This window comes from Zygotorulaspora mrakii, chromosome 2 (assembly GCF_013402915.1).
Source record: "Zygotorulaspora mrakii chromosome 2, complete sequence".
Lineage (NCBI taxonomy): Eukaryota > Fungi > Ascomycota > Saccharomycetes > Saccharomycetales > Saccharomycetaceae > Zygotorulaspora > Zygotorulaspora mrakii.
In genome coordinates, this window is record NC_050720.1 from 592,221 (window position 1) to 618,991 (window position 26,771).

At 39.9% G+C, this 26,771-nt stretch overlaps 14 protein-coding genes and 1 non-coding gene across 15 annotated transcripts; 8 read left to right on the forward strand and 7 right to left on the reverse strand.

Moving 5' to 3' along the window:
• Positions 1-1,066: 1,066 nt before the first annotated feature.
• Positions 1,067-2,902, reverse strand: CDC20 (ubiquitin-protein transferase activating protein CDC20; the record flags this gene model as incomplete). Its single annotated transcript, XM_037287105.1, has 1 exon — positions 1,067-2,902. One exon carries the CDS (start codon positions 2,900-2,902, stop codon positions 1,067-1,069), a length of 1,836 nt encoding a protein of 611 aa, XP_037143000.1.
• A 1,239-nt stretch (positions 2,903-4,141) lies between these two features.
• On the forward strand, positions 4,142-5,005 carry ARO5 (Aro5p; the record flags this gene model as incomplete). Its single annotated transcript, XM_037287106.1, has 1 exon — positions 4,142-5,005. One exon carries the CDS (start codon positions 4,142-4,144, stop codon positions 5,003-5,005), a length of 864 nt encoding a protein of 287 aa, XP_037143001.1.
• Positions 5,006-6,807: 1,802 nt separating this feature from the next.
• Positions 6,808-6,908, forward strand: HG535_0Btrna2W. Its single transcript has 2 exons — positions 6,808-6,844; positions 6,872-6,908. It is a non-coding gene; the product is annotated as a tRNA-Trp (tRNA).
• Positions 6,909-7,676: 768 nt separating this feature from the next.
• COQ8 (protein kinase COQ8) lies at positions 7,677-8,669 on the reverse strand (the record flags this gene model as incomplete). The annotated part of the gene is made up of 1 exon (XM_037287107.1): positions 7,677-8,669. The coding sequence occupies one exon, from the start codon at positions 8,667-8,669 to the stop codon at positions 7,677-7,679; it is 993 nt and encodes a 330-aa protein (XP_037143002.1).
• Positions 8,670-8,676: 7 nt separating this feature from the next.
• On the reverse strand, positions 8,677-9,455 carry HG535_0B03140 (uncharacterized protein; the record flags this gene model as incomplete). Its single annotated transcript, XM_037287108.1, has 2 exons — positions 8,677-8,685; positions 9,168-9,455. 2 exons carry the CDS (start codon positions 9,453-9,455, stop codon positions 8,677-8,679), a joined length of 297 nt encoding a protein of 98 aa, XP_037143003.1.
• Positions 9,456-9,968: 513 nt separating this feature from the next.
• On the forward strand, positions 9,969-12,299 carry PRP43 (DEAH-box ATP-dependent RNA helicase PRP43; the record flags this gene model as incomplete). Its single annotated transcript, XM_037287109.1, has 1 exon — positions 9,969-12,299. One exon carries the CDS (start codon positions 9,969-9,971, stop codon positions 12,297-12,299), a length of 2,331 nt encoding a protein of 776 aa, XP_037143004.1.
• Positions 12,300-12,837: 538 nt separating this feature from the next.
• On the forward strand, positions 12,838-14,406 carry NAB2 (mRNA-binding protein NAB2; the record flags this gene model as incomplete). Its single annotated transcript, XM_037287110.1, has 1 exon — positions 12,838-14,406. One exon carries the CDS (start codon positions 12,838-12,840, stop codon positions 14,404-14,406), a length of 1,569 nt encoding a protein of 522 aa, XP_037143005.1.
• Positions 14,407-14,763: 357 nt separating this feature from the next.
• RPS2 (40S ribosomal protein uS5) lies at positions 14,764-15,555 on the reverse strand (the record flags this gene model as incomplete). The annotated part of the gene is made up of 1 exon (XM_037287111.1): positions 14,764-15,555. The coding sequence occupies one exon, from the start codon at positions 15,553-15,555 to the stop codon at positions 14,764-14,766; it is 792 nt and encodes a 263-aa protein (XP_037143006.1).
• A 199-nt stretch (positions 15,556-15,754) lies between these two features.
• Positions 15,755-16,210, reverse strand: HG535_0B03180 (uncharacterized protein; the record flags this gene model as incomplete). The annotated part of the gene is made up of 1 exon (XM_037287112.1): positions 15,755-16,210. The coding sequence occupies one exon, from the start codon at positions 16,208-16,210 to the stop codon at positions 15,755-15,757; it is 456 nt and encodes a 151-aa protein (XP_037143007.1).
• A 471-nt stretch (positions 16,211-16,681) lies between these two features.
• Positions 16,682-17,210, forward strand: OM14 (Om14p; the record flags this gene model as incomplete). Its single annotated transcript, XM_037287113.1, has 2 exons — positions 16,682-16,689; positions 16,997-17,210. The coding sequence occupies 2 exons, from the start codon at positions 16,682-16,684 to the stop codon at positions 17,208-17,210; spliced, it is 222 nt and encodes a 73-aa protein (XP_037143008.1).
• Positions 17,211-17,490: 280 nt separating this feature from the next.
• MON1 (guanine nucleotide exchange factor MON1) lies at positions 17,491-19,383 on the forward strand (the record flags this gene model as incomplete). Its single annotated transcript, XM_037287114.1, has 1 exon — positions 17,491-19,383. One exon carries the CDS (start codon positions 17,491-17,493, stop codon positions 19,381-19,383), a length of 1,893 nt encoding a protein of 630 aa, XP_037143009.1.
• Positions 19,384-19,572: 189 nt separating this feature from the next.
• Positions 19,573-20,865, reverse strand: HG535_0B03210 (GATA-type transcription factor; the record flags this gene model as incomplete). Its single annotated transcript, XM_037287115.1, has 1 exon — positions 19,573-20,865. The coding sequence occupies one exon, from the start codon at positions 20,863-20,865 to the stop codon at positions 19,573-19,575; it is 1,293 nt and encodes a 430-aa protein (XP_037143010.1).
• A 410-nt stretch (positions 20,866-21,275) lies between these two features.
• On the forward strand, positions 21,276-24,053 carry ROT2 (glucan 1,3-alpha-glucosidase ROT2; the record flags this gene model as incomplete). Its single annotated transcript, XM_037287116.1, has 1 exon — positions 21,276-24,053. One exon carries the CDS (start codon positions 21,276-21,278, stop codon positions 24,051-24,053), a length of 2,778 nt encoding a protein of 925 aa, XP_037143011.1.
• Positions 24,054-24,077: 24 nt separating this feature from the next.
• SLX1 (endonuclease) lies at positions 24,078-25,016 on the reverse strand (the record flags this gene model as incomplete). Its single annotated transcript, XM_037287117.1, has 1 exon — positions 24,078-25,016. One exon carries the CDS (start codon positions 25,014-25,016, stop codon positions 24,078-24,080), a length of 939 nt encoding a protein of 312 aa, XP_037143012.1.
• A 175-nt stretch (positions 25,017-25,191) lies between these two features.
• Positions 25,192-26,739, forward strand: MCX1 (Mcx1p; the record flags this gene model as incomplete). The annotated part of the gene is made up of 1 exon (XM_037287118.1): positions 25,192-26,739. The coding sequence occupies one exon, from the start codon at positions 25,192-25,194 to the stop codon at positions 26,737-26,739; it is 1,548 nt and encodes a 515-aa protein (XP_037143013.1).
• Positions 26,740-26,771: the final 32 nt, after the last annotated feature.

The following is a 26,771-nucleotide window of genomic DNA, read 5'->3' on the forward strand; positions in this document are numbered from 1 at the left end:
GGTAACAGAGTTGAAGAAGTATATAAAGCAAAGATTCGAGCGGGTTGCAAAAAATTTTCATTACGTTTTCTTTTCAGATTCTGTTTTAAGAGGGCAAGAATCTCTTTGCCTTTTGGCTTAGATCAAGTGTAGTATCTGTTCTTTTCAGTGTAACAACTGAAATGACCTCAATGAGGCTCATTACCTTTTTTTTTGTTACAAACACATTTTTTGGCAACACAAATGTTCATCCGCTCTTTCCCTATGGGATGAGGTTTGAACGGGTAAGAGAGGAATCGAATAAATGAAATTACCAGCTTCATCCGTGGAGTTTTGTGTATCAGATACGGGTCAAGATTTTTTCGATGGGGGTTTGATTAGATGCGGTCGGTCCACGATTTTTGTCCTTACTTGGCTCCGCGATGTGCTTTGTTCTTTGCTTAGGCAAATTAGTTTCACTGGGGAGATTAAGTGAAGGTTCCGCCCGAAGTCTGGGAGATGAGGTCTGAATTTCTTTATATGGGAGGTTCGTGAGGTAAGGTTTACTTTAAACCTTCTCGAGCTGTAATAGAGTAAGCTTGCTTATTCCCCTGCCAAAAAGATTTTTCAAATATGGCTTTGACTTTTAGCTTCGTGGGATCTTTGCTTTTTATTTCTGGTGGATCGTCATGTTTGTTGATGGCAAGGGATAGGCCCATCGCATAGGGCTGGGTTTGCGGCGATCTTCTTTAGGAAAGGTTCCTTTCTGTGGGTTTCCTGCACTTTTCCTTCTTCCGTGAATAAGTCTTATCGTTTTTGATAAGGGTGATGGATTTTTTCCGATTAGAAGTGTCATGACCCTTGCACTAGATTATCATACGGTAGTCGATTTTTGGTCATTTGATGCATCTCGTGTCTCTTTTGCCACCCAATATATATTCTAGTATTATTTGAATGAGTTCATTCTTTACAACTAGAAGCCTGTGTCCGCTTTCCTTTACTTGTATTAGGTGAAGCAATCGTAGAAATAACGTTCCCAGGTACACTAATTTATGCTTTATGTAATGCGATACATCTCAAAATGCGATTTATTCTAAAATAAAAAACATTATCTAATTAAAAAGTTGCTCGCTCTTTGAGACGATGAAGGATTTTCATTACCATCATTAGTCGTCTCAACGTCACTTTGGCTATCACCAAGACAATCTCCACTATCCATTCTTGACAGACCTGATGATCTGTGACTAAAAAGGTTCAATACATCTTCCGCCACCCCTTTAGTTCTTCTTTTGTTCTTTCTTCTAGGCTCAAAGACCTTGTAGAATTTTAAATTCTCATCACCACCAACTGTTGCCAACGTTGTTCCATCTGGTGATAACTGCGAGCAGCAAATTCTTGACTCGTGAGCATGAACTATCTCTGCGATCTTAAACTTAGTATCGTAATTGAAAACAGAGATAGCGTTTCCTGGATTACCACCAGTGGCTACTATTTCGCGATTCATTTGACCAGTGCTTGAATAGCTCTGGCCCCAGTGCAATGAACTAACCTGGGAGCCAGTACTTATTGATCCTAACCTTGAACCAGTAGTACTATTCCAAAGCTGAATGTGTTTATCAGTTTGGCCACCACCCGTGGCTAAAACATTAGGAATATATGGACACCAGCTTAATGCTTTTACTGCTGCAGTGTGGGTTCTTTTCACCCATTGAGGCATTGAGATTCTTGTGTCCCATATCATGACCGTATTATCGTTACCACCAGAGGCTAGTTGTAATCCGTCTTTTTTATAACTTAATCCACAAATTTCCCCAGAGTGCTCTGCCCACGTTGAAACTATATGTTTTTTGAGTCTTACATCATTTATTTGGATTTCACCACTACGACTGCCGGTGGCCACAAGAGTTTCTAACCAGGATTGAGCACCGATTCGTACGCCCAAGTTAGATCTCATTGTTCTCACTAAGGACATCGTCTCTATATCCCAAATTTCCGTATTGCCATCTTCTTTGCCTACAGATATGTGGCAGTCATCATCGGACCATACAACACTTGTGATTTTTGTATCTTTATAATCAACTAACATCGTTACTTCTCCACTGCTTCCATTCCATAAGTACAATGCGGTTTCTAATGCAATAGCTAAAAAATTCTTTGAAGACCAACTCAGTAAATTCAAATAAAAATCATCTTGATAACCTGGGGCATCCAGGATTCTCTCCGGATTGCTGTTGATTTTCCTCAGTTTCATAAGCTCGGGCTGATTCTGCTGCTGGCACTGCTGATAGTTGTAATGAGTTCTTCTACTTATGCTGTAATTCTGTCTTTTGAAAGAGGCAACAGGAGGCTGTGGCATGTATTGTAGTATTCTTTGGTTTATATCAAGTCCGCAAGCTTCTGCTACTGTTTGCTTGAATACAAGCTTCGTTTGTGCCCTCAGATGAGTAGAAGGCGACGCATTTGGAGGTGGTAAATCTTCTTTAAGTGCCATTGGATCGACCTTCGTTTGGGAGTTATTTTGAAGACTTGGTATAAATCTATCATTGGATACCATATGCATATCATCAGAGTCTTGGGGTGCGGGCCGCGAATTAGAACATGCTGATGACGAAGAATGACCTCTTATTCTTGAAAAGTCGTTTCTTTCTACCTCCTCTTTGAAAAATGAAGAACTTCGTCTTACCAATGGAGGTGCCGATATGGACATCTTTGGTCTAGCGTAAGAAGGAATGAATCCTTTCTCACTTTCCAAGTGGGCCTCTGCGTTTTTCAAGCTTCGTGAATTCAATGAGTGTGTACGCCTTAGAGCTCTTTTCCCTATTTTCCCGTGTCCTCCTCTTGACCATTCTGATGACATAATATTCAGTTTTGCAGGTGAAGTAAGTGAAAGCACTGATCTATTCGCATTGTGAGCTAATTTCGATTTATTATTGTGGTCCAACATAACTCTCTTCAAAAAAGTCCTCACTTCTTTTTCGATTACCACGTTAGCTTTGGAAATTCGAAGAGTATTCAATAAATATTAGTACTGAACTGTACTTTTTTCAGAAGCGTTACACACTTATATTGTAGTGCTTGATCGTTTATATCAACCTCCAATGTCGACAGTCGAAAGAAGCACTATGTAATCTGTAGGGAGACAACAATTGCCCTCTACACAGGCAAGCAAAACGATACAGACTAGCGGTATTGCTGTACAATCTCAATGCGATACAACTTTGCTTCACACTTCCGTAGGAGCGTTCTGCCGAGTGGACCAAGCTTTCTTAGGTTTGTGGTGATGAGTATTGTTTGTCTTTTTCTTAATTAGGAAAGCTGATCGAGTATATCGTTTCGGACGACTTGGAAGCGTCAGATGCCTTCTAGTAAAATAACATATATAGCTTTACATTTAGTTACGTAGGAAAAGAGGAACTGGAGTCTACTACATAATTGACTGAATGGAGCTCGTAATTCAGATAGTCTTAATACCTTGGAGAAACAAGCTGTCTTGTTCGGCCTAGATTTTGAGCCTGAAGGCAGCATTGATCTTCGATGGTACTTAGAATAGCATCTTGGGAACTTGAAATTTTTTGGTGACGAAGATATGTCGAAAAGTGGCTATTCTTTGTTGAGATGTTGTGTAGCTTGAAGTCAATGAGTATAAAATGATCTTTGTCTTTAGTTCGAAGCTCCCCAGCACAGTTTTTAATCCATCTCGCTAGTATCTGTAACATTGCCCTGATTCTCCAAAGAACACAAGCTAATTCTGAAAATTATTTCAACATGTCCTCGTATATCCTGGAGAAATATCCTAAATCATGTTTGCCAGCTTTCTGGCTTATAGCTACGGTAAGTTCGGTACCGTTAACTAAACTTCAGGCAAGAAGAAGAAAAAGAGCAAAGGAAGTGCACTTCATAGCAGATCAGCGTGAACGAGAGTAAAGATTCGAAAAGCTGATCCTATTCTTTAGGTTTTTTTGGTTATTTTGGTTATTTCTTTCCATTTTCTGTCATATTTAGACGGTTTTTCCAGGTGACTCACGTCAAAATTTTGAAAATTATCAAAAATGAAATTTGAATAGGAAAAGAAAAAAATGATTCATTTTATTTGATATTCACAGATAGCAATTAGGCCTATATTTAAAAGCCTGTATTTAAAGACGACTTTTGATAATACGAGAACACTGCTTACTGTAGAACCATGACGGGCACAGTTGAGCTGGAACAAACAGTAGAAAAATTATCAAACATGATGGGCGAAGTTAAGTTTTCACCAAAAAACCGAGATATCTTAAACAATTTGGGAAATGAGCTGGTGATTTCACAATCCAAGCCAGTACTAGAATTTGTTGATATTATTATTGAGAGGTTCATGTATCCACGACTGCCATCAAAGTCCTTAATGGGACTTCTACTGCTGCAGGAATGCGCAATTATAGACGAAGAAAGTAACGACAATGACGATCTAGATAACTTAATCAAGTACGAGACATTTGATCTTGGTCATCCAAGAATATTAGAATTAATATTGATAAGACAAAAATTGGAAGAACTTAACTCTACAGAAAAGAAAACCTGGAAATCAGATGAGTACATGACAAAACTATTAACAAAAGTGCAGCAGGTGTATGTTCTGCTAGTTCATCTTCTACAAGTGCTGAGTGATCACATAGAAGTTCCTGCCCATTCCGCTTTTTACAAAGGCATCGTGCTTGATAGCATAGCTGATTTTCAGCGCGCCTTTGAATCCTTTAAAATTTTAGACTTCATTTGCCAATCTTTGATTAGAAGTGTTGCAGAATCAGGCAAATCTGATAATAGCATTTTCTATGTGGAGGACACTCTTTTGCGTCACATAGAAAGTTTCATTCAGGGAAATATAAAATGGTACGAGGATATCATGTTGCAGTCAACGGCTTTAAAAGAGTTTTACTTGACTGAAAAAAAGATGTTGCCGCAAAGCATTCCTTCACATGAGACTGACTTGTTGCATCAGAAGGGATTCGAAATTTTCCTGGAAAAACGAAAGTTGCGATTGAGAATTTCCACCAGAAGAGTATTCTAAGACGTTTTGTGGGGCACTGCCCAACATTTTGTAATATTACGAACTACCGATATATTCTTCTGCCCCCCAAAATAAATGGGAATATCAGTTGAAATATTTCAAATTATGTAAGTCATTCTGTAGAATTTGACCAATTCTATGTGCTTACGCAAAAAGTAGTTATTTGTTTTTCGATGCACAATATATGTGTCATACGAGTGTCCCATGAGCTTAACTTGTCTACAATCTAATAAAAAGCCGAGTTCAAGCGTGGTATTAATCCCTAGCCGCTCTATTATGTGACACATGTATAAGTATTTTAGTTCCATTATTGATATTACATAGTTGATCCTATCAGCCCCATATTGCACAGGGGAGAAGTTAAACCTCCGTAATTGCAGTGGCAAAATCTTCTGTAATACATAATATATTATATCCATTTTGTCACGATAATTTAGATTCATTCAACATTCAAACTGCAAGAGTCTGTTTCGCTCCAAACGAGCAACTATTTGGATTCTTTGGCGATAAGAGTTGAGGCCTATGAAACACTTCTTGATGTTTATTTCGGACAGAAGTTTTTCTTCACCAGCTCAAACACACATATGCCAATAAATTATGATCAAAAGTAGTGATGGTACTGTTTGGCTCATTATTGTTCCATACACCGTTGACACAATTCCTTTTCTTTTTTGGAAGCTTTCGAAGAGCGAATAAGCTTGACTTTTAGAAAAAAGATTGAGGCTTCTTATAATAGACAAACACGACACACTAGAAGTAGGGAAGGCACTACGAAAAGTTAAACTTAACCATGGTGAGATCTGTGTTGTCGTTTAGGCGTAAGCAAGAGGCACTTAAAGTCGACATTTTTCTAGTGGAACAGTAAAGAGATGAAGCCAGAAAAAGCCCAAGCAAAATAAAAATCCAGACTGGAGAGTTCCCGATGATATCCTCTCGTCAGAGCATTAGCAGTACAGGAAGCTGACTACCGAGTAATCTATAAAGTCGAACGAGAAATAAAAAGCTGTGTCTCAGATTCTAAAGCACTGGGAAAGTGGTGTGATGACAGCAAATTGTGAGTTGATGACAATACATGTTAGAGCAGGAAGGTATCACGAACATTATTCTCTGGTAGCGAGTGAGATGTCTCCAATCACATGCTGCATGTACTGTTGTCTCTCGTAGAACGAATGGTGAAATGTTCTACGGGCGTTAATGCGTGCTGTTATGATTCGACGTAGTCCATTTTTGAAATATATAAAGAAGGTTTACATGTCGTTCACCTTTTATGTCACGTTACATAGAGGGGTGGGGATGTTCGTAGACACAGTTACTACATAAACTTGAGGTCACCAACTTTGGCAAGATATTAACTACTACGATCTCAGTGTTCCAATGCTTTTGTTGGTCGCAATATACCGACACTACTCTCAGAAAAGTGAAAACCCTTCAATAAGCGCCCTAACTTATGGTGCAATAGGTGCAAAATGTTAGGTATAAATACTGACATATCTTCCAGATATTAATCCAAGTTCAATTAGTTTTACCTCTATTCATGATATAGAAAATCAAGGAATTATATACCTCTATAATTGAATATCATAATATCATCATCAGTGTCTAGCGGAGTTACTGTCGAGAACTCCAAAATAAACATTCTTTACAAATAAAAACACTCTTTCAAAAACCTCCGAACAGTTATCTATAGATTATTCAGTTAATTGAATTAGAACTCAACGAAAAGAATACAAAATTTGGAAAACCCCTGACACAAGGACGAGCTCAAATCTGTTCAAAAATACCACACATTATCCAATTGGTATGGGGTGGTGGCTCAATGGTAGAGCTTTCGACTCCAGTTAAATCCTGGGACATCCACGGAATTGCAATCGAATGGTTGCAGGTTCAATTCCTGTCCACCTCATATTTATTTTTTTTGCTTAAGTACACAAGCACGAGGTAGTCAAAATGATCAATTAGCAATTATGTCAGGTATGATACTCGTCTAAGGTTTTTACTGTTAAAATATAATTCGATATTGTAAAATATATTAAAGAGATGACTTATAAGAATCAGAAACAAGACAATTGGTCCGTAAAACAAAATAAACGAAGTCAGATGAAGCCCTAACAGAATGTCAATCGATACTGGAAAGATATTGGATGATAATCTATCGCGAGACGTTTACAATTCAGGAATCTGACTACGAAGGAGTCTATGGAATGGAACAAGAAATAACAGTTGTACTGTGGATTATATGGGGCTAGAAATGGTGTGATGACGATGAAAATTCTTCACTCGTCGTCCTCTCTTATGGTTCAATAGGTGCGAAATATTAGGTATAAATACTGACGTATTTTCCAGATATTAATCCAAGTTCAATTAGTTTTATCTCAATTCATGATATAGGAAATCAAGGACTTATATATCTTTATAATTGAATATCATAGTATTATCATCAATGTCTAACCAAGTTACTATCGACAACGCCGAAGAAAACATTCTTTCCAAATATTTACAATGTTTGTGATATCAATTATCGAATAATTTGTTACGTTTTTTTTTGCAATGACGCATTCAGGGTGACATTTTAATTCAAAATTAAGTTTTTCCTTCAAAACATTAAACCTGCATCACCTGACTCTGAGATCAATTTGTATTCGTCCCGATGAATGTTATGTGATTATTCCAACTATTTATCTACTAAGAAAAATATGTCTTTGAAGAGTTTTGCACTGTAAACAGTTGACTCCATTCTAGCACACAGCAGAAAAATTCCGCTGAATTTTCTATGGAGCGAATATGTTTCCTCTGGTGGGGGACTTAACCTTTCACTCAACATTAAGCCTATATTTGCTCTAATTCTATCCGATACGGTTTGATTTTTGAAACTGAATGGTCGTGCAGTAGGGCCAGAAAAAGGCTCGCCTAATGTTATCACACTATTTACATGAGCGTCAACCATAGCCTGAGTTTCTAGTCCTGTTAAATATCCAAGCTTTTTAGAGTATTCGTAAACTTTTTCACGATCGTTGAGGGTGGCATATGATAGTAACTTTCTATAGTTTTGGATGAATTCTGATGGAAATGGTCTTGAAGCTCCAAAATCTAAAAGCTCAATTTTATTTGTCTTCGCATTATAGAGGAAATTTGCCCAATTAGGATCTGTTTGCATGTACTCAAATATTGCTATTTCTTCCAGACACAGACGCATTATAGTTTGTGAGATGAAATCTTTAACGTTCTGCGAAGTATTAAGTGGTAATTTCATTATTTCGGTTCCTTCCATATAAGACATTGTAATAACATTGGTCGTTGTCAGGTCTGCATAGACATGAGGAACAGCAAACACAGGATCATCCTTCAAAAGTTGTTCGAAATGTTGCAGTGCTCGGGATTCCCTGACATAATCACACTCCCACTTTAGCTCTTTCCTGGCATTGGCAACAGTTTTATCTAGAAATAAACCCTTTGGCAATAGCCGAGAGGCACTCAAAAACATTAGGAGGTTGTTCAAATCGGAATCAATGGAATCCTTCACACCGGGGTATTGAACTTTTACGACTACCTTTTTACCATCGGGCAATGTAGCACGATGGACCTGCCCTATACTTGCTGCAGCGATGGGAACTCTATCAAATTCTGCAAACTTTTTTGTCCATTCTTTTCCCAGTTCCCGTCTCATAACTTTCTCAAGTTGTCTATGTGGCATATAGTTAGCACTATTTTGCACGCGGGATAGAATTTCATACAGTTGTTTAGGCAGTACTTTATCATCTTGAAATGACATCATTTGTCCAATTTTGAGAGCAGCGCCTCTCATTTGGGAAAATTTTTTGGCAATCATTTCAATATTTGAATCGGAATAAATAAGAGATTTCCAAGTGGGTGATTGGCCCTGAACAACTTTTGTCAGGCCTTCTGAAGCCGCCATTATTCCAACACCTGCCGCCAATGACCCATAGTGGAACAAACGCGAAATACGCGAGGATGGTACTTTCGAACTTTGAAGCTCTTCACGCTTTCTCTCTGTTTCTTGCTCTTGATTCTCTTGGTTCACTAGCTGCTACTATTCATTTTATTTTTTGATGTCAGTCAGTTAAAATTAAAAAAATGTAATTTTTGCATAGAATTTTGCAGGCTGCAGACCTCTCCACGAGAGCGACCATCATGAATTACATACTTTTTGTCCTTTTGAGTAGGAGGAGTAATTTCTGACGCCAGATAATTTTTTCTGTTTCTTGCGTTGTTGGGATAAATTCTTCGACCTTATTTCTTCAGACAGCTGCCTGGCCTCATTCCATTGAGGGTCATTGAACCATTGATACTGCATCAAAATAGGCCTAGTAAGAGTGGAAGTGCTGGCCCACTGCGCAAAAGAATCTCTGGCAATCGTGCAAGATCCCTTGAGGACTTCTTTCGAAGATGACACGAGACAAAAGGCATAATATAAACTACGTCTCTCAATCATATCTAAAGCAATTCTGTTCAATCGGGGTGGTGACTTTTGTTGAAATTTCCTTGGAATTATGCTATTATTCCGCTTTTTTACTTGCTGAAGGGTATATACGATCTTCTTTCCAACTTTTCCTGTAGCGCAACGACACTGAATGCTTTCTTACCCGGAGTTGGATTTATAAGATGCTTTATGAGTGATTTGAACTCCCGTTTTGATCTAAGAGTTTGATTCTGGATCTTAGTGATCTCAATTGTGGCAAATCTTCAAATTACGCCCTCATTTTCTTGTCAGGCCTATATAGAGCAAGTGAAGTTGCCAGTAGCTTTCTTCTTGCTTTATTTTTCTGTATGCTAGCAAATTCTGAAAATTTTCAGAAGTAAAGATTCGTACTCAAAATTGAAAAACGGCGATGAGATGACACTGATGTTTGTCCAAAATAGAAATTCAAAGATAGAAAGCGATAAGCACTAGTGTACGTTCATTTCTTGGCTCATACAAATCCATATCAATAAGATAGGTATCGGAATGGGCTCAAAGAGAAGATTTTCCGATAAGGTTGAACATCCTGATCCTGTCAAAAGTTCAATTCCGGAACGTGCTGCTGAAGTCGCCGAGGAGTTAGCCAAATCACACCCAATCCCTCCGCCAACACCGCTACAGCATCATGATGCTGGTGAGTTTAGTGAATTGGTTCGCCATAAAACAACAGCTGAACACGCAGCAAAATTAGAGAACTCGACCGTGAACCCATTCACGGGTAGGAAATTCACCCCAAAATATGTCGATATACTGCGCATCAGACGTGAATTACCAGTTCATGCGCAAAGAGCTGAATTCTTGAAGATCTATCAGAACAATCAAATTATGGTTTTTGTCGGTGAAACAGGTTCCGGTAAGACTACTCAGATTCCACAATTTGTGCTTTTTGATGAAATGCCACATCTAGAAAACACGCAAGTTGCCTGTACCCAACCACGACGTGTTGCTGCAATGTCAGTTGCTCAAAGAGTCGCTGAGGAAATGGATGTTAACTTGGGTGAAGAAGTTGGTTACTCCATAAGATTTGAGAATAAAACTTCGAACAAAACTATTTTGAAATATATGACTGACGGTATGTTGCTGAGGGAAGCTATGGAAGACCACGATTTGAAACGATATTCTTGTATTATTCTGGATGAAGCTCACGAACGTACGTTAGCCACCGACATATTAATGGGTTTGTTGAAGCAAGTTGTAATAAGGAGGCCAGATTTAAAACTTATTATTATGTCTGCTACGTTAGATGCGGAGAAGTTTCAAAGTTACTTTCATAATGCTCCATTACTCGCCGTTCCCGGTAGAACATATCCTGTAGAAATTTATTACACTCCTGAATTTCAAAGAGATTATTTAGACTCTGCAATCCGTACCGTTTTGCAAATCCATGCTACCGAAGGAGAAGGTGACATACTGCTATTTTTGACAGGTGAAGATGAAATTGAGGAAGCATCAAGGAAGATATCTTTGGAAGGTGATCAGTTGGTAAGAGAGGAGGGCTGTGGTCCTTTAGCTGTCTACCCCCTATATGGTTCTTTACCCCCACATATGCAACAACGTATCTTTGAGAAAGCTCCGGAGTCACACAATGGTAGGCCGGGCAGGAAAATTGTTGTGTCCACCAATATCGCAGAAACTTCTTTAACCATTGACGGTGTCGTGTATGTCGTAGATCCAGGTTTCTCTAAACAAAAGGTCTACAATCCAAGAATCAGAGTTGAATCGCTACTGGTTTCACCAATCTCAAAGGCTTCTGCCCAGCAAAGAGCAGGTCGTGCAGGTCGTACAAGATCTGGTAAATGTTTCAGGTTATACACTGAAGAAGCATTCAAGAAAGAGCTGATAGAACAGAGTTATCCCGAGATTCTACGTTCGAATTTGTCTTCAACGGTTTTGGAATTGAAAAAACTAGGCATTGATGATTTGGTGCACTTTGATTTCATGGATCCTCCTGCACCAGAGACGATGATGAGAGCTCTGGAGGAATTGAATTATTTGGCATGCTTGGACGATGACGGTAACTTAACTGCTCTCGGAAGGTTGGCCTCACAGTTTCCACTGGATCCAATGCTTGCTGTTATGCTTATTGGATCGTTCGAGTTCAATTGTTCTCAAGAAATACTAACCATAGTCGCAATGCTATCAGTACCAAACGTATTCATTCGTCCGTCAAAGGACAAAAAGCGTTCAGATGAGGCGAAGAACATCTTCGCTCATCCAGATGGTGACCATTTGACTTTACTAAACGTGTACCACGGATTTAAATCTGATGAGGCCTACGAGTATGGGATTCATAAGTGGTGCCGAGACCATTATTTAAATTATCGTGCGCTCTCTGCTGCTGATAATATTAGAGCTCAATTGGAACGGTTAATGGTGCGTTATAACTTAGAACTGAACACGACAGACTTCGATAGCCCAAGATATTTCGATAACATAAGAAAGGCTCTTGCATCTGGGTTCTTTATGCAGGCAGCCAAGAAGAGATCGGGTGGCAAGGGCTACATCACTGTAAAAGATAATCAAGATGTCTTGATCCATCCCAGCACTGTGCTAGGCCACGATGCCGAATGGGTTATTTACAATGAATTTGTTTTGACGTCGAAGAATTACATAAGAACCGTAACATCCGTCAGACCGGAATGGTTAATTGAACTAGCTCCTGCTTACTACGATTTAAGCAACTTTCAAAAAGGCGATGTCAAGTTATCTCTGGAGAGGATCAGGAACAGAGTCGATACTATGAATCAATTGAGGGAAAGCGAAAAACACAAGAAGAAAAGTAAACACGATAAACATAATAAACACAGTAAGCACTAAGAAGTTCCGATTTTGGTCATATTGTAAATCATTTTTTTTCTGTTGTACTTTCACCAATTTTCTTTTTTTTCAGATCTTTCCTATCCTTAATAGTACCCTGATGGTATAACCAGAAGAAAGCTGCATTTCTCAAAATATATAAATATATAACGTACATATGAACTTGCGTTAAAGAGCATTAGGCTATCAAGACGTAGAGGAATCAATTCGTTGTTCGGAAACAACTAACTTCAAAAGTACAACTCCAACTAGCGATTTACTTTAGAGGGTAGGTTAGTCAGATAAGACACTACATAATAGATTAAAGTCAATAATATTCTATTCTAAAGATGCTTAATAGTGAAATATGTCACCTGATCAAACTTTAATGTACGTGTACAATGATATCTCCAGGAAAATTTTTTTTCCCATCAATTACTTTTTGTGCAATACAGAAGATCTTATATAAGCAGGGAGGCAGTGCTTGTATCCAGATAGCAACAACGACAAGAGCTTCACCACAGCAAGACGGATCAAGGAAGTGTATTCACGGGTTATCATGTCGCAAGAGGAGTATACGGAGAATCTAAAAGTGATCGTCGCAGAGAAGCTGAGTACTTTGCAGGGCTTTACTGAGGATATCAAATATGTTGCTGAATATATCGTATTACTAATGGTCAACGGTGGCACTGTGGAGACAGTTGTACAGGAACTGTTGACCTTGTTCGATTCTGTGCCGGCGGAATCACTCATGGACGTTGTGCAAACAGCGTTTTTTGCATTGGAGGCTCTGCAACAGGGTGAAACAGTAAATAGCATTGTCAACAAGATAAGAGGGGTTCCTGAAGTTCAGTCACAACAGATGGCACTACCTGCACAGCAACAGCAACAACAACAGTCTCAACGAGAAGCCCAGCCTCTGAGTCAACAGCATCAGCAATTAGAATCCGGGGAGTATCGACAACCGCAGCAGGTACCTTCTGCCTTCAGCGGAATTGTTCCACTGGCGAATCAAGACAATCGAGAGGCCCCGCAATTCACACTCACTGGATTCCAACCACAATTTGATCAACAACGTGCTACTAGTAACACAGGAAGACCAAGAGGGGGTGCTCGTGGCGGAAGAGGTTCACTGCGTGGTGCATCCCGCGGGAGCCATCGGAACAATAATAATTCGAGATTCAATCCGCTTGCTAAAGCACTCGGTATGGAGAGCGATCCTAATAGTAACTCGAGTAACGTGCATCATAGAAAGGAGGGACGTTGTAAAGTTTTTCCTCGTTGCCCATTAGGAAAGACGTGCCCACATGCCCATCCTACGAAAGTGTGTAATGATTATCCAAATTGCCCTAAGCCAGCCGGGACATGTGAATATTTACATCCAAATCAAGACGAAGATTTAATGAGAGAAATCGAACGAACAAGGGATGAGTTTCAACAGAGAAAAGCGGCTATATTGGCAGCAAGAAGCAAACCTATTAGAACAGGCATTGTTCTTTGTAAATTTGGTCATTTATGCACAAATCCGATGTGTCCATTTGGCCATCCAACACCTGCGAACGAAGACGCTAAAGTGATTGATTTGGTATGGTGTCCAGATAATTTGAACTGTACAGATCCCAATTGTAAGCGTGCACATTCTTCGATCTCCAAGATCAAGCAAGTTCAACCGATGGGCAAAGCTAAAAACATTGCTACTTCTGGTGAATCATATTGTTCAAAACCGATGGGCAAACCGATTGAGAAATCTCTAGAGCAATGTAAATTTGGTGCTCATTGTACCAACAAACGTTGTAAATATAGACATGCGCGTTCCCATATAATGTGTCGAGAAGGTGCAAACTGCACCAGAATAGATTGTTTGTTTGGTCATCCAATCAATGAAGATTGTAAATTTGGAGTAGCCTGTAGGAACGCGTACTGTCTTTTCAGACATCCAGAAGGAAGAGTCCTGCCCGAAAAAAAATACGATGCTTCATCAAATGCAAATTCAACCTCGACAAGTGAGAGGGTGTTTGCGATGCCGGAAAGTGCAGCCATCGAACCTGTTGCGGACCAAAATCGGGGAGAACAACTATTTGCAGCAACGAATTCTCAACAGGTGGATCATGATACTGACATGGCATAAACAGTGGAATATTTTCATATAGTGCGACTGAAATGAGTCGATCAAATTTCGTATTCTTATCGAAAGTTTATTAATATTGTATCATTAAAAAAAAATAAAAAAATAAAAAAAAAAACATTTTAGAAAGTTTATCAAAGAAACCATTTGCATAAACGGTTGTTTTTAAATCTTGTAAATGAAAACACTAGTAGAATACTCTTGTATTTTTTCCTTTCAGTTCAACGTTAAAAGGGTTTAACGTTTCTCTGATTGCCGAGATGAAACCGAGAGAACACAAGATAAAAGTTGAAAAGTGAAAGTATGGCAACTACAAAAATATACTATAAATCGAAAATTATAAACAATGTATTTTGGCAATCAGAATCTCTTCTTCTCAATGGCTGCTTCATCAGCATAAACATCCAATGGGGAAACTGGTAAAGCATGTTCGGTCCACAAGTTTGGAGTCAAGAAACCGTAGGTGTTACCAATAGCAACGAAAGCAGCTTTCAAAGTGTTTTCCAAAGTTCTGGTGGAACCGTTGGATTGGGTGTAACAATCTTCCAAACCGGCCAATTGCAACAATTTCTTGACAGCTGGAGAAGCAACGATACCGGAACCTCTTGGAGCTGGGATTAATCTAACGATAACGGAACCACACTTACCAGAAGTCTTGGTGGCCAAAGAGTGTGGTTGACCCAAGTTGTTACCCCAGTAACCTCTTCTGATTGGAATAACAGACAACTTGGCAATGATGATACCGGCTCTGATGGCACCAGCAACTTCCTTGGCGGTCTTGATACCCAAACCGACATGACCGTTGGAGTCACCAACGACGACAACTGCCTTGAATCTGGTTCTTTGACCAGCTCTGGTCTGCTTTTGGACTGGCTTGATGTTCATAACTTCATCAGACAAGCTTGGCAACAAGGTGTCAATGATTTGGAACTCCTTGACTGGCAAAGAGTGTAGGAAGATTTCCTCAATGCTGGTGATCTTACCAGCCTTGACTAATCTACCCAACTTGGTGACTGGAGTCCAGCCTTTTTCTTCCACATTTCTGCCACCTCTTCTACCTTGACGGCCCTTGTTTCTGCCACCGAAACCACCTCTTCTTGGGGCTTGGGATGGAGCACCACCTTGGGCTGGAGCACCGGCTTGTTCAGACATTATGATTTATTAGTATGGGGTTTCGAAGTAAGTGTCGGAATGGATCACGGAAAGTTGATGTATGGGTAACTTTCAATCGACAATAAAAACACAATTTATTTGTAGGCCATCAAAGAGCTAATTGCAACAGCAGTCCAGTTCTTTTCACTCCATCGGCCATCAAACGTCAAACACCTACAGCTCCACCTACCGCTGCGCTCTACAGATGCCAGCGCCAGGCGCTGGCATCAGCTTGCCCACTGAAACTTTTTTTCGCATCGTGTCGTCGCAAACGACGACTTGCTCTGCGTCTGCGTGTCGTCGAGACCGTGAAGTCAGACATAGACATGAAAAAGACAGCTCCGACATGGGCGCCGTGGTGTGCGGACGTACGAACCATCCGCACACAAACCCACACACTGCACCAAGACCACGAAAGCAGTCCCAACGACGCTGCGCACCACATACGGCGCACACTTCTTGTCATGCCACTTCTACCTGTCCGAGCTGACGGCCCGACGCGCCATCTCCGAAGTGCCCGCCGATACCTCCTTCGGCTCGCCACTTCCGACCGCCAGGCGGACTTCCCAACGCCAAACGCCGTTCTTCCCATTGGTGCAGGGGCACGCAGCCTCCCCGGTACACCACACCATCCCGACACCACACCACAAGCCATACCAACCCCTTCTCTCTTCCCCGCCGTCGCAGGCGGGGTAACCCGCCACTCCGTATCATTCCGTCCGAGAGCGATCGCTATCTATTCTTTGCTTGCTGCATTGATCCGAAGATAACGCTTCAGCGGCGGCAGCGGCAATTTGGATCAGAAGGGGAGCAATAAAGAATCGAAACATAGTAGGCCCAGATATGGCATATCCATAGGGAGAGAGGCCAGGGGGGCCTCAGGTGGGACCGAAAGGAGACTGATGTGGAGAGAGGAAATGGGAAATGCGAAACGGGAAAACAAGGAAAACAAGGAAAAGATGGAAAACTTGGAAAATCAGTCGCAAAGAATACTTCATACTTAAATAGATAAACTCGTTTACACTAACCATAACGCACTTAAGAGAACGCATTCTAGTTTGCAACAAGGGTTGAACTTCTAAGTGAGGCTTGAATTCATCTACATCGATTTAGCACCAAACTAGATATGTCTGAGTATGTGAGAGTTTATTTTGGCAACCCGTAGGTGGGAAGATGGCGTTTCTTTGTACTAACAGTTGGGCTTGAATTTGCGCATATACGTTTTTGTTGAAAGACCTACCTCTGATCATTCGAAACATGTTGAAAAGAAGGCTGAAGAGCTGAAGAAGGATGCTGAGAAATATGAGTCTAGTATCTTGGCCAAGTTGAAACAGATTGGGAATCGTGTGAAGTCGTCGTTGATCACGACGAAGGCGTACGTGGAGCAGAAGGGCGCTTCTGGGGCCAGTTCCGCCAGGATTTTGGCGTGCAAGACGGGCAGACAGTTGCAGAACCCAGTTATCTTGGTTAACGTGCTCCTGGGCTCCAGTTTCGTAACTGCGTTGTTGACCGGTTACGCCAAATACGACGCCAGATACTTGAGGGATAAGTCGGACGCTGTCATATTAACAACGGTGGGTTCAATCACGGCAATACTTGCATTGGATACTGTATTATCCGTTAAATATTATCCTAAATTTGATAAAAAAAAATAACCGCACAAGTTTATATTCCAATCTCTTCCTTATATGATTATTCCACACAGGTTTCTCCAGGCTTCTCACCATGCAGCTGTGATATCGATTTGCTCAACTCTACGTAGTATACCTGTATATGTCTGTATAGGCGAGTTATCAAGTATGTTATCGGTTTCACGTGACCTTTTTTGACTTTGGCGGCAAAAGCGAGCTGGGGATAAACGAACAAGGATACAAATGCGAGTCGTGGGGCAAGCACTTTTGAAAGAGACACGGCGGCGAGGCTGCAGTCAGGGATATGGACTTTCTGGATGAGCAGTACATTGAAAATGTTCCGACTCCCGGGGCAGGCAATGTTGTGAGCAGCGCAGGTTTGAAACCTCCTGTGGCAAGATCGGGGCACTCTTCAGGGTCGGCGCAACTTTCGAGGAGTTCTAGTTTTCAGTGGGGTTTGGGTAATAATGTGTCGTCGCAACCTACTACATCTGTCAACATGGATCAAACGATTTGTCAGATATCAGCAACTCCGACCTCTTTAACGCCTGTTGTTACACCTAGCGTTACGCCCGCGGTCACACCTGACGTTGTAACCTCTAGTCCCTCGATCTACAGAGCTGTATTACTTGAGAGCCGAATGAACGATGCTGCAGAGAACGAAGCACAGGCGAATTCCAGGGTGCTAGATAAAGATGATGCATTGATGGAGTCTATGTCTCAGAGTATATACTCGAACGTTGATTCTGGGCGACGAATATTTCCCTTTGTCAGTGTTGATATACCAACAGTTTTCATTAACAAGAAACCATTGACTACAGAGGACCTTGATTTGCGCTGTTGGGATAAGAATTTCTTCATTTTAACGTCAGCGGGGAAACCAATCTATTCGATGCACGGCAAGGACGAACAAATTATATCATTTATGGGAATATTACATACTGTAGTCAATTACTTCCAACTGGAAAACTCCACCGATATCAGAATGATTGAGTCAGGGGAGCAAAAATTCATTTTCCTAGATCGATCTCCAATTATTTTGGTTGCCTATTCAACGAGAGGTGAAACTTCAAATGAATTGATCAGTCAGCTGGACTTTTTACATTCGTATCTTCTATCATCACTGAGTCAACGGCAAGTATCTAGGATATTTGATAAAAGAGAAAATTTCGATTTGAGAAATTTTTTAGAATCAACAGATTTCGAAAACTTAGATGAGATTTGTTCCTTGATTAGCGAGAAATTTTATCCTGATGTTTTACTTGGTTCATTACAATGTTTGACTTTGAATAGATCATATAGATCTCAACTTCATGAATGTATGCTCCAGAATTTAATGAGAGAATCAGATTTACCTAGAGGTACTTTACTTTATGGACTAATCGTTGCACCAAATAGTAAATTATGTTCAGTACTGCGACCAAGAGGCCATACTTTACATACGACTGATCTTCATCTACTGTTCTGTTTAATTTTTCATCAGTTTCAAAATTTGAATGAAAATCAAGAACTATGGGTCCCAATTTGTTTCCCAAAATTCAATTCGAATGGATTTCTTTATTGTTATATCAAATTTCTGTCATCACCAAATTATAAAATTTCTTCGAAGAGTAGGCCCGTGTTGGTTTTGATAAGTGCCCAGAAAGATGCTTTTTATCAATTAAAATTGCTAGGTGATAAATTGACCTCGTCAATAACATCAAATGGATTATTAGATAAAATTTTTCAAGCTCAACCCGTAAGAATTGGTGATATTCAGGCACCATTGGTACATCATTTTTTGTACAAATCAAAGAAGCATGTTCAATACGTTATGCCACAATTACAATTTGCTGACAGAGAATCTGATTCAGTACAAGCGGAGGAATACGAAAAGAAACTAATGACCTATTATCAGCAGATTCATAACTCTGTTTTTTCTGATGGTGGAATTCCGTTCAATAAATCGATAATAAATTTTTTCAACTGGGAAAGCTCATTAGGACCCTTTGAAGAGCCAAACAATATTGGTTTAATACAGGGTGAGAAAACTCAAATGTTGGGACTGGCTTGGATAACTCCAGGTTTTGAATTATATCTTATATCAAATAATGGCGTAAACGATAAAAGAATACTTTTAAAAAGTGCTAAAAAGATTATAAGCTGGTGTAGAAAAAATGAGGGCAAAATATTTGTTAATGAAGGAGCTACGTTTTGATGGTATTTTCTCTTTCTTTTTAATTTAGAGAGAACCAATTTATTGCAATGTATCATCGATGATAGATGGCTTTTTGATACTCCACTGACGTGGTGCTACGTACATGCCTATATTATTGAATTACACCGTTGCAGGGAAAGAAAAAAACAAATCGCAATGTCAGAGCTGCAACAGCAACTTCAAAAAAGTCTATGCACTTCTCGGAACCTTTCTATCTTGTGGATTTTTGCTACGTCTTTGACTCATTACTACTCCTGCAGAAACTACTCCAAATTTTCTTATTAACTTCTTATAGAACAATCCGCATGCATTGCAAAGAGTTGCTGGCCCCCGGGGGCCCTTTCTCCATTCAGGAGTATCAGTCGCTGAGCAATGTAAACATTTCATGTGAGTATTTCTATTCTTTCCTGATTTTGATGATTTTCCAAATCTGATAGAGTTTCTGCTATTCAAGCTACCATATAATCCATCAAGATTGCAATTGTCATCTGCTAAATCACTGGCGTCAGTAGGATCATCCCAAAGCACATCTGATGAATCTTTGTTGCCAGGAGATTGAAGTCTCATGGACGCTGGAGAAATGCTGCTTGATAAAATGGGCGATCTTTCCAATCCACTATTTAAAGAGTCACTGCGGCATAGCTGTACCCTGTTGTCTTTCCTTTCACTGTTCAAGTTGACTATGGAAATTATCGATGACGAACGTTTATTGAATGATTTAGATTTCGCTCTAAACATATTCATCAAACTTTGTCTTTTCGTTTGTGAAGAACATTTCTCATTCTGATTCTGTGATATTTTTTCACCCTTCTCGTCTTCATGACCCCTTGTGTTAATCTTGCTCACTTTTAGTGCATTGATCTTATCTAGCATTGCTTCACATTTCTTTTGAACAACTATGAAATCACAAAGGGGTATGTTTTGTAATTTTGACCAACTATGTGCTATACTTGACACCTCTGCGCTACATTTTTTCAGCTCTAACAGAGCGTTAGCTGCATTTCTTTCGTGATCAGTGAAGCTTTCATCGCTAGGACTCTCAAAAAAGGTTGAACATCTCACTGCTTTGATCGAGTCTGCTTCTCTAACTTTGTATGCACCGCAAATATTTCTAGGGTAGCAAGATGATAGCGGCTCTGTTGAGTCGAATGATGTCTTCCGGCGATCAAAAGAGCCATTCGACTGGCTGTTTAACGTATATCGAATTTCGCTACTTCTTGCTGAATTGACGTTAAGCGGAAGATCATTGGTTTTTCCCAGCTCAGGCACAATGCGTGGAATTAAACATAGCGCTTCTGACTTTTCGTGACCGTGCGATCTCCAAGTTTCTGCTCTAAAAATTGGTATTCGACCAACCGCAGGACTTGGTGGTGGAGCATTTGGAATTGGTATTGGTGAGTTGGCGCATCCGATTTGATTATCTACCTTAGACCCCCTTTTACTGTTCAGATCTCTACTATAGCTTTCCACTTCAATTGTCATCCTCTAATGCTGTAGTGAATAGCTTTGGGCAAAGAAATTTTTCCTCAAAGTTGCACATTCTTTTGGAGTGTTCATTTTATAGTTCTCAGTAGTTCTTCTTCGAGGAAACTATCGTTTCTCCCACAATTACTGTACTTCTCTCAACACACATGTTGGTGAGGCATGCGTATTCTTTGTTTTGATGCTGTAGAAATCTCCTTTCTACCAATCTACACTGTTTCTCTTTTTATTAAGAAAACTACTTGAATTTGAGTCATTTGCTATGCCAGTGTGACGCGACAACTTCGTCATTTGCGATTTTTCATTTTATATTAAGAATCTTTCCTCCCGTAAGAGCCTGCTTTTGAGATATTTGAAGGGTGATGACAGCGAACGGAGCTCTGGCGTGGAATTAAGCACTTTACCACACTATGCTACTACCGAAAGTGCTTACACTTTTTTTACTTGCCCTGCATCAATTGTGTTTTGTCAATGCTTTTACAGACTATTTGTTGAAGAAGTGCCATCAATCTGGATTCTGTCATCGCAACAGAGAATACTCCGGGAACATTGCGAAGTCTTTTAACCACTATTATTCACTCAATGAAGATAGTCTTAAATACAGTGAAGCTGAAAACGTTCTTCATGGCATAGTTGAGAAATTGATTCCTAGCAAAAATGCTGATGATATCACAATAAATCTGCCGTTTACATTGCGTTTTATGCAGGAAGGTACGAGTGTGAGGTTCACCATCGATGAAGAAAGAGCCCCTACCGAAAATTTACCAGATTATATATCTTTAAGAAGGTACAATGAAACTTCAAAGTGGGCCTTCGACGAGCATGCACCACTTTCTGCTGATTTTGCCAGCGTGAAAAAAGGGCATTCATGGTTTCGTTCTGACAAGGTCACTTTTTTGAACAAGGCAGGCACTCTTAAGATTGAGATCCTGAGGAAATCATTCCTGTTGAACATTTACTACAATGGTCGACTTTCTTTAGTTATAAATGATCGGTCATTTTTAAACATTGAGCACTTAAGATCGAAAGAGGAAAATTTCAAAAATTTGCTGCCTGAGGAGTCTTCTTTCAATATGTTCAAAGACAGCTTTGAATATTCAAAAGATGATACTCTTCCTTTTGGTCCTGAATCAATTGCTGTTGATTTCACTTTTAAGAACTACGAAAATTTATATGGTATACCAGAGCATGCTGACTCGTTACGGTTGAGAGACACATCTGAAGATGAGCCATACCGCTTATTCAATGTTGACGTTTTCGAATACACAGTGAAATCAACTTCGCCTATGTACGGTTCAATACCTTTTATGCTTGCAACAAATCCACGGTCAAGCGTAGGTCTTTTTTGGGTAAATGCTGCTGACACATGGATTGATATAAAATACGACCGTCATGATAGTAAAACACACTGGATCTCTGAATCGGGTATAGTAGATGTTGTTTTGTTTTTTGGTGACACCCCGGCCGACATACTGGAAGCATACACAGAATTAACGGGAAGATCTGTGTTGCCATCTCTGGCATCCATTGGTTATCATCAGTGCAGATGGAATTATAATGATGAATTAGATGTTTTGACGGTTGACTCCGAGATGGATCGTGCACATATTCCATACGACTATATTTGGCTGGATCTTGAGTATACAGATGAGAAGAAGTTTTTTACATGGAATCCATCTGCTTTTCCAGATCCTGAGCGTCTACTGGGTAGGTTGAAGAGGTTAGGCCGTCAACTCGTTATTCTAATAGATCCTCACATCAAAACGGGATATGAAATCAGCAAAGCTATAATAGAAAGAGGTGCTGCCGTCAGAGACCCATTGCAGGGAACATTCTTTGGTGAATGTTGGCCTGGAACCTCTGTTTGGATTGATACCTTTAGTAGAAATGCTCAAATACTTTGGAGCTCATTTTTAAAAACACTGGTAAGTGCCACCAACTTACACATCTGGAACGATATGAATGAACCATCTATCTTTAGTGGACCTGAAACAACGGCACCCAAAGATCTTCTTCACGAAGGCGGATTTGAAGAAAGATCTGTGCATAACGTTTACGGCTTAACAGTTCATGAAACGACATATCATTCAATGAAGGAAATTTTTTCGGGCGAGGATTTAAGACCATTCATATTGACGAGAGCATTTTTTGCTGGATCCCAAAGAACAGCTGCCACATGGACTGGCGATAATGTTGCGAATTGGAATTATCTTGGCATTTCTATCCCGATGTGCTTGAGTAATAATATCGTTGGAATGCCGTTCATTGGTGCTGACATTGCTGGATTTTCTGGAGATCCCGAGCCTGAATTACTCATACGTTGGTACCAAGCAGGTCTCTGGTATCCATTCTTCAGAGGACATGCCCACATTGATACCAAGAGAAGAGAGCCGTATTTGCTCGAAGAGCCCGTTAAGTCGCTGGTACGCGATGCTATTCAACTCAGATATTCATTACTTCCTACTCTTTACACTGCTTTTCAGAAAACGAGTACTTCAGGAGTACCCATCATGAAACCCATGTTTTTTGAGAAACCTAACTTTTGTCAGCTATATGGAGTAGATGATCAATTTTATATTGGGGATACCGGTATTCTCGTAAAGCCAGTTGTCGAGAAAGGTATCACTCAAGTTGAATTTCTCTTGGCGCCAGGTATATATTATGATTTATTCACATTAGAGCCATTTATTACGAGCTATGAAGAACCGGAAAAATATTCTGTGGCTGCTGATTTAGGCAAGATTCCCGCTCTCTTGGAAGGTGGTCACATCATTGTTAAAAGAGATAATTATAGGAGATCGGCCAAGCTGCTTCGAAATGATCCATTTACGCTAGTGATTGCACCAAATAGGAATGCTGATGCTGTCGGAGAAATATATGTTGATGATGGAGAGACTTTTGCGTACCAGAGAGGCATTTATTTAAAATCAGTTTTCCAGCTCAAAAATGGGAAAATAATAACATGTGTTCCGGAGCATGTGCCTCCTAACCAGGAGTTTGTTGGAACCACAACCATCAACAGGATAAATGTGGCGTTGGATGGAAACGACGTAAGCATCAAAGATACTGTGAACATCACACAAGGTGCCGAATGTCGTATCGCAACTGTGACAAAAAAGAGGCCCAACACGGCTATTATAGAAAATGTTCAATTGAGATTCAATGAATCCTGGACGATAAATTTTTAAATTGGATAACGCCATTAATCACATTCATGATCCATATAGAGCCATTAAAAATGCAGAGTATTTGACGACCTGGGTCCATCTTAAGGGCGTGGAGCATTCTGGACACTTACCCAGGGTTGGGATAAGTAAAAGTCTTTCCTTTAAATGCTGTTCTTCATCCACGAGATATCGATTGAGACAGCTCAAATGAGCAACTAGTTTACATGTTTCCGATGGGCAAAATGCTACATATGGCTTGAAGAAAGCTTGGTCCGAGGTATAATCAATAATTTGATTACATATAGCGCAATTTAGTGAACCGTAGGTTAATCTTTTAGCAAATCTCTGGCACATGTCTCGTGTTTCATTTATCTGATGTTCGTACAATTGTTTTACAAGCTTCAAATTCTCTTTTTCAAACAACGTAATGGCATCGTCGCCATTCTTAACAAATATAGAAAGAGCTCTTTCAGAAATTTTAGTCGTCAAGTGGATGCTGTCCACATTAACCTTGAACTTGTTTTCTTCCCATATTTTTTTCATTTCAGAATTAAAAAAATGGATTATGAGATCCATATATCTGAAGTAAGCATGCTTAAAAAGTAGCCGAACTAACGCCAGTTTGTGATGAATGCTTCTACCACTTGTCTTGTTTTTCACAATGCGATCTTCTTCTTTAATGTAATGTGTACTGTATCCATGTTGCCAGGCGTGTTCGAATTGCAAGGCCGCTATTTTGCAAGGGAAGCCATGAACCACGGCAATCATTTCCCATGGTCTTGTTCCCTCCCTTCGAGTGCGGTAAGCCCCGCCATTATTTAAAATTCCATTATGCTGCCGTAACCGTCTCAAAGGGTTTGGTGTTGAACCTATATAAAAGGACTGTCTCTTCGGTATAGATTGTAGCAGATAACAGCAATAAAAATCTGCAAAACTTTGCTGTTGCTTTTCAATTGGGCGATCAGATTCCTGTAATTTGTCCATGAGATGCTGATTCCAAGCTTACTTTCTTTACGGTTACGATGCCTTTTCCAGGTTGTGATATGGCCATGGAAGTTTGTGGGCCATCTCGCGCATCGAAGATCACTTCAGGGCGATATTTAATAAGTTGACAAATTTCACCTAGAATTGAGCTTTACATAACTATTAGATAGAAGTAATGCTATTTAAATCAAAAAGTGTCCCCCGAGTATATAGAATTTTTTTTGACAGGAATTATGCTATAAAAATAAGTGGGAGTGCTGTGGCTGCGTCTCAAAAGCTCGGCAACCTACCTCTTTTGAAGGTTCCACCACCAAGAATATTAAAAGAGCACCTTGATGATTATGTTATCGGTCAAGACATTGGAAAAAAGGTTTTGAGTGTTGCTGTTTATAATCACTACCTGAGAATCAATGACAAGCATAGAAAGCTTCAATTACAAAGAAAAAGGGAAATGCTGAACAGGGAACAAGAACAAAAAAAAGACGACGAGAACGAACCAATCGTAGCTAGCAGCAGTGAATCGCAAGCAGGTTTGAAAAATTTGCAGAGTCAATTTGAATTTGATTTGTCTAAGGTAGATGAAGATTTGGAATTGAGCAAGAGCAACGTACTCATAGTTGGACCATCGGGTACTGGAAAAACTTTGCTAGCAACAACTTTGGCAAAGGTGCTAGATGTTCCAATTGCTATAACAGATTGCACTCAAATGACACAAGCAGGCTATATAGGCGAAGACGTGCAAGTTTGCATAGAGAGGCTTTTGATCAATGCAGATTACGATGTCGCAAAAGCTGAAAGAGGTATAATCGTCTTAGATGAAATAGATAAGCTCGCCAAACCTGCAGCCAGTATTGGTACAAAGGATGTGTCTGGAGAAGGAGTCCAGCAGTCATTACTTAAGATTCTGGAAGGTCACAAGGTAGAGCTCACTGTTAAGCGGCCAGTGAAAATCAGTAAAGATAACAATAACAATCAGGCAACTTCTAAAAAGGACGAATCGTTCACTGTAGATACTTCAAATATTCTATTCATGATCATGGGTGCCTTTATAGGTTTGGATAAACATGTGAAAGCTAGAATTACCAAATTACAAGACAATAGCAAATCCTCAGGTAAGTCGTCTGAAATCGATAATTCCCAGAACTTAAGATTTAGCAATAAAGTAGAGGAAATTGAGTTACAAAACGGGAAGAAAACGTGTGCGCTAAACTTGGTGACTCCTTCTGACCTTGTTACTTTCGGACTAATACCAGAACTGATAGGAAGAGTTCCTATCATCACGGCACTTGAACCGTTACAAAAAGATGATCTTTACCATATTCTGAGAAAGCCAAAAAATGCACTACTGGACCAATACGAGTATATATTTCAACAGTTTGGGGTCAGATTAGCAATAACACGCAATGGACTCGATCATATTGCTCGGTTAGCTTTGGCAGAAGGGACTGGGGCAAGAGGACTTAGAGGCATTATGGAAAGGCTTCTCCTCAATATTAACTACCAATGTCCTGAGTCTGGCGTTTCATATGTTTTAATCAATGAGAAAACCGTTGAATCCCTTCAGCAAACAAAATACTCGCTAGCAACAAATGTTGACGCAAAATACTATTCAGAAGAGCAAAAGGATAAGTTTTTGCATGATGTGTATACGGAAGATGAATTGTTAGGTGTGCAGCTCAAAAAAGAGCTTGCGGGAAATGCAATTTCAGAGAAAAGCTACTAGATTACAAGCCAGCTTGTCTACAAATCGCATAG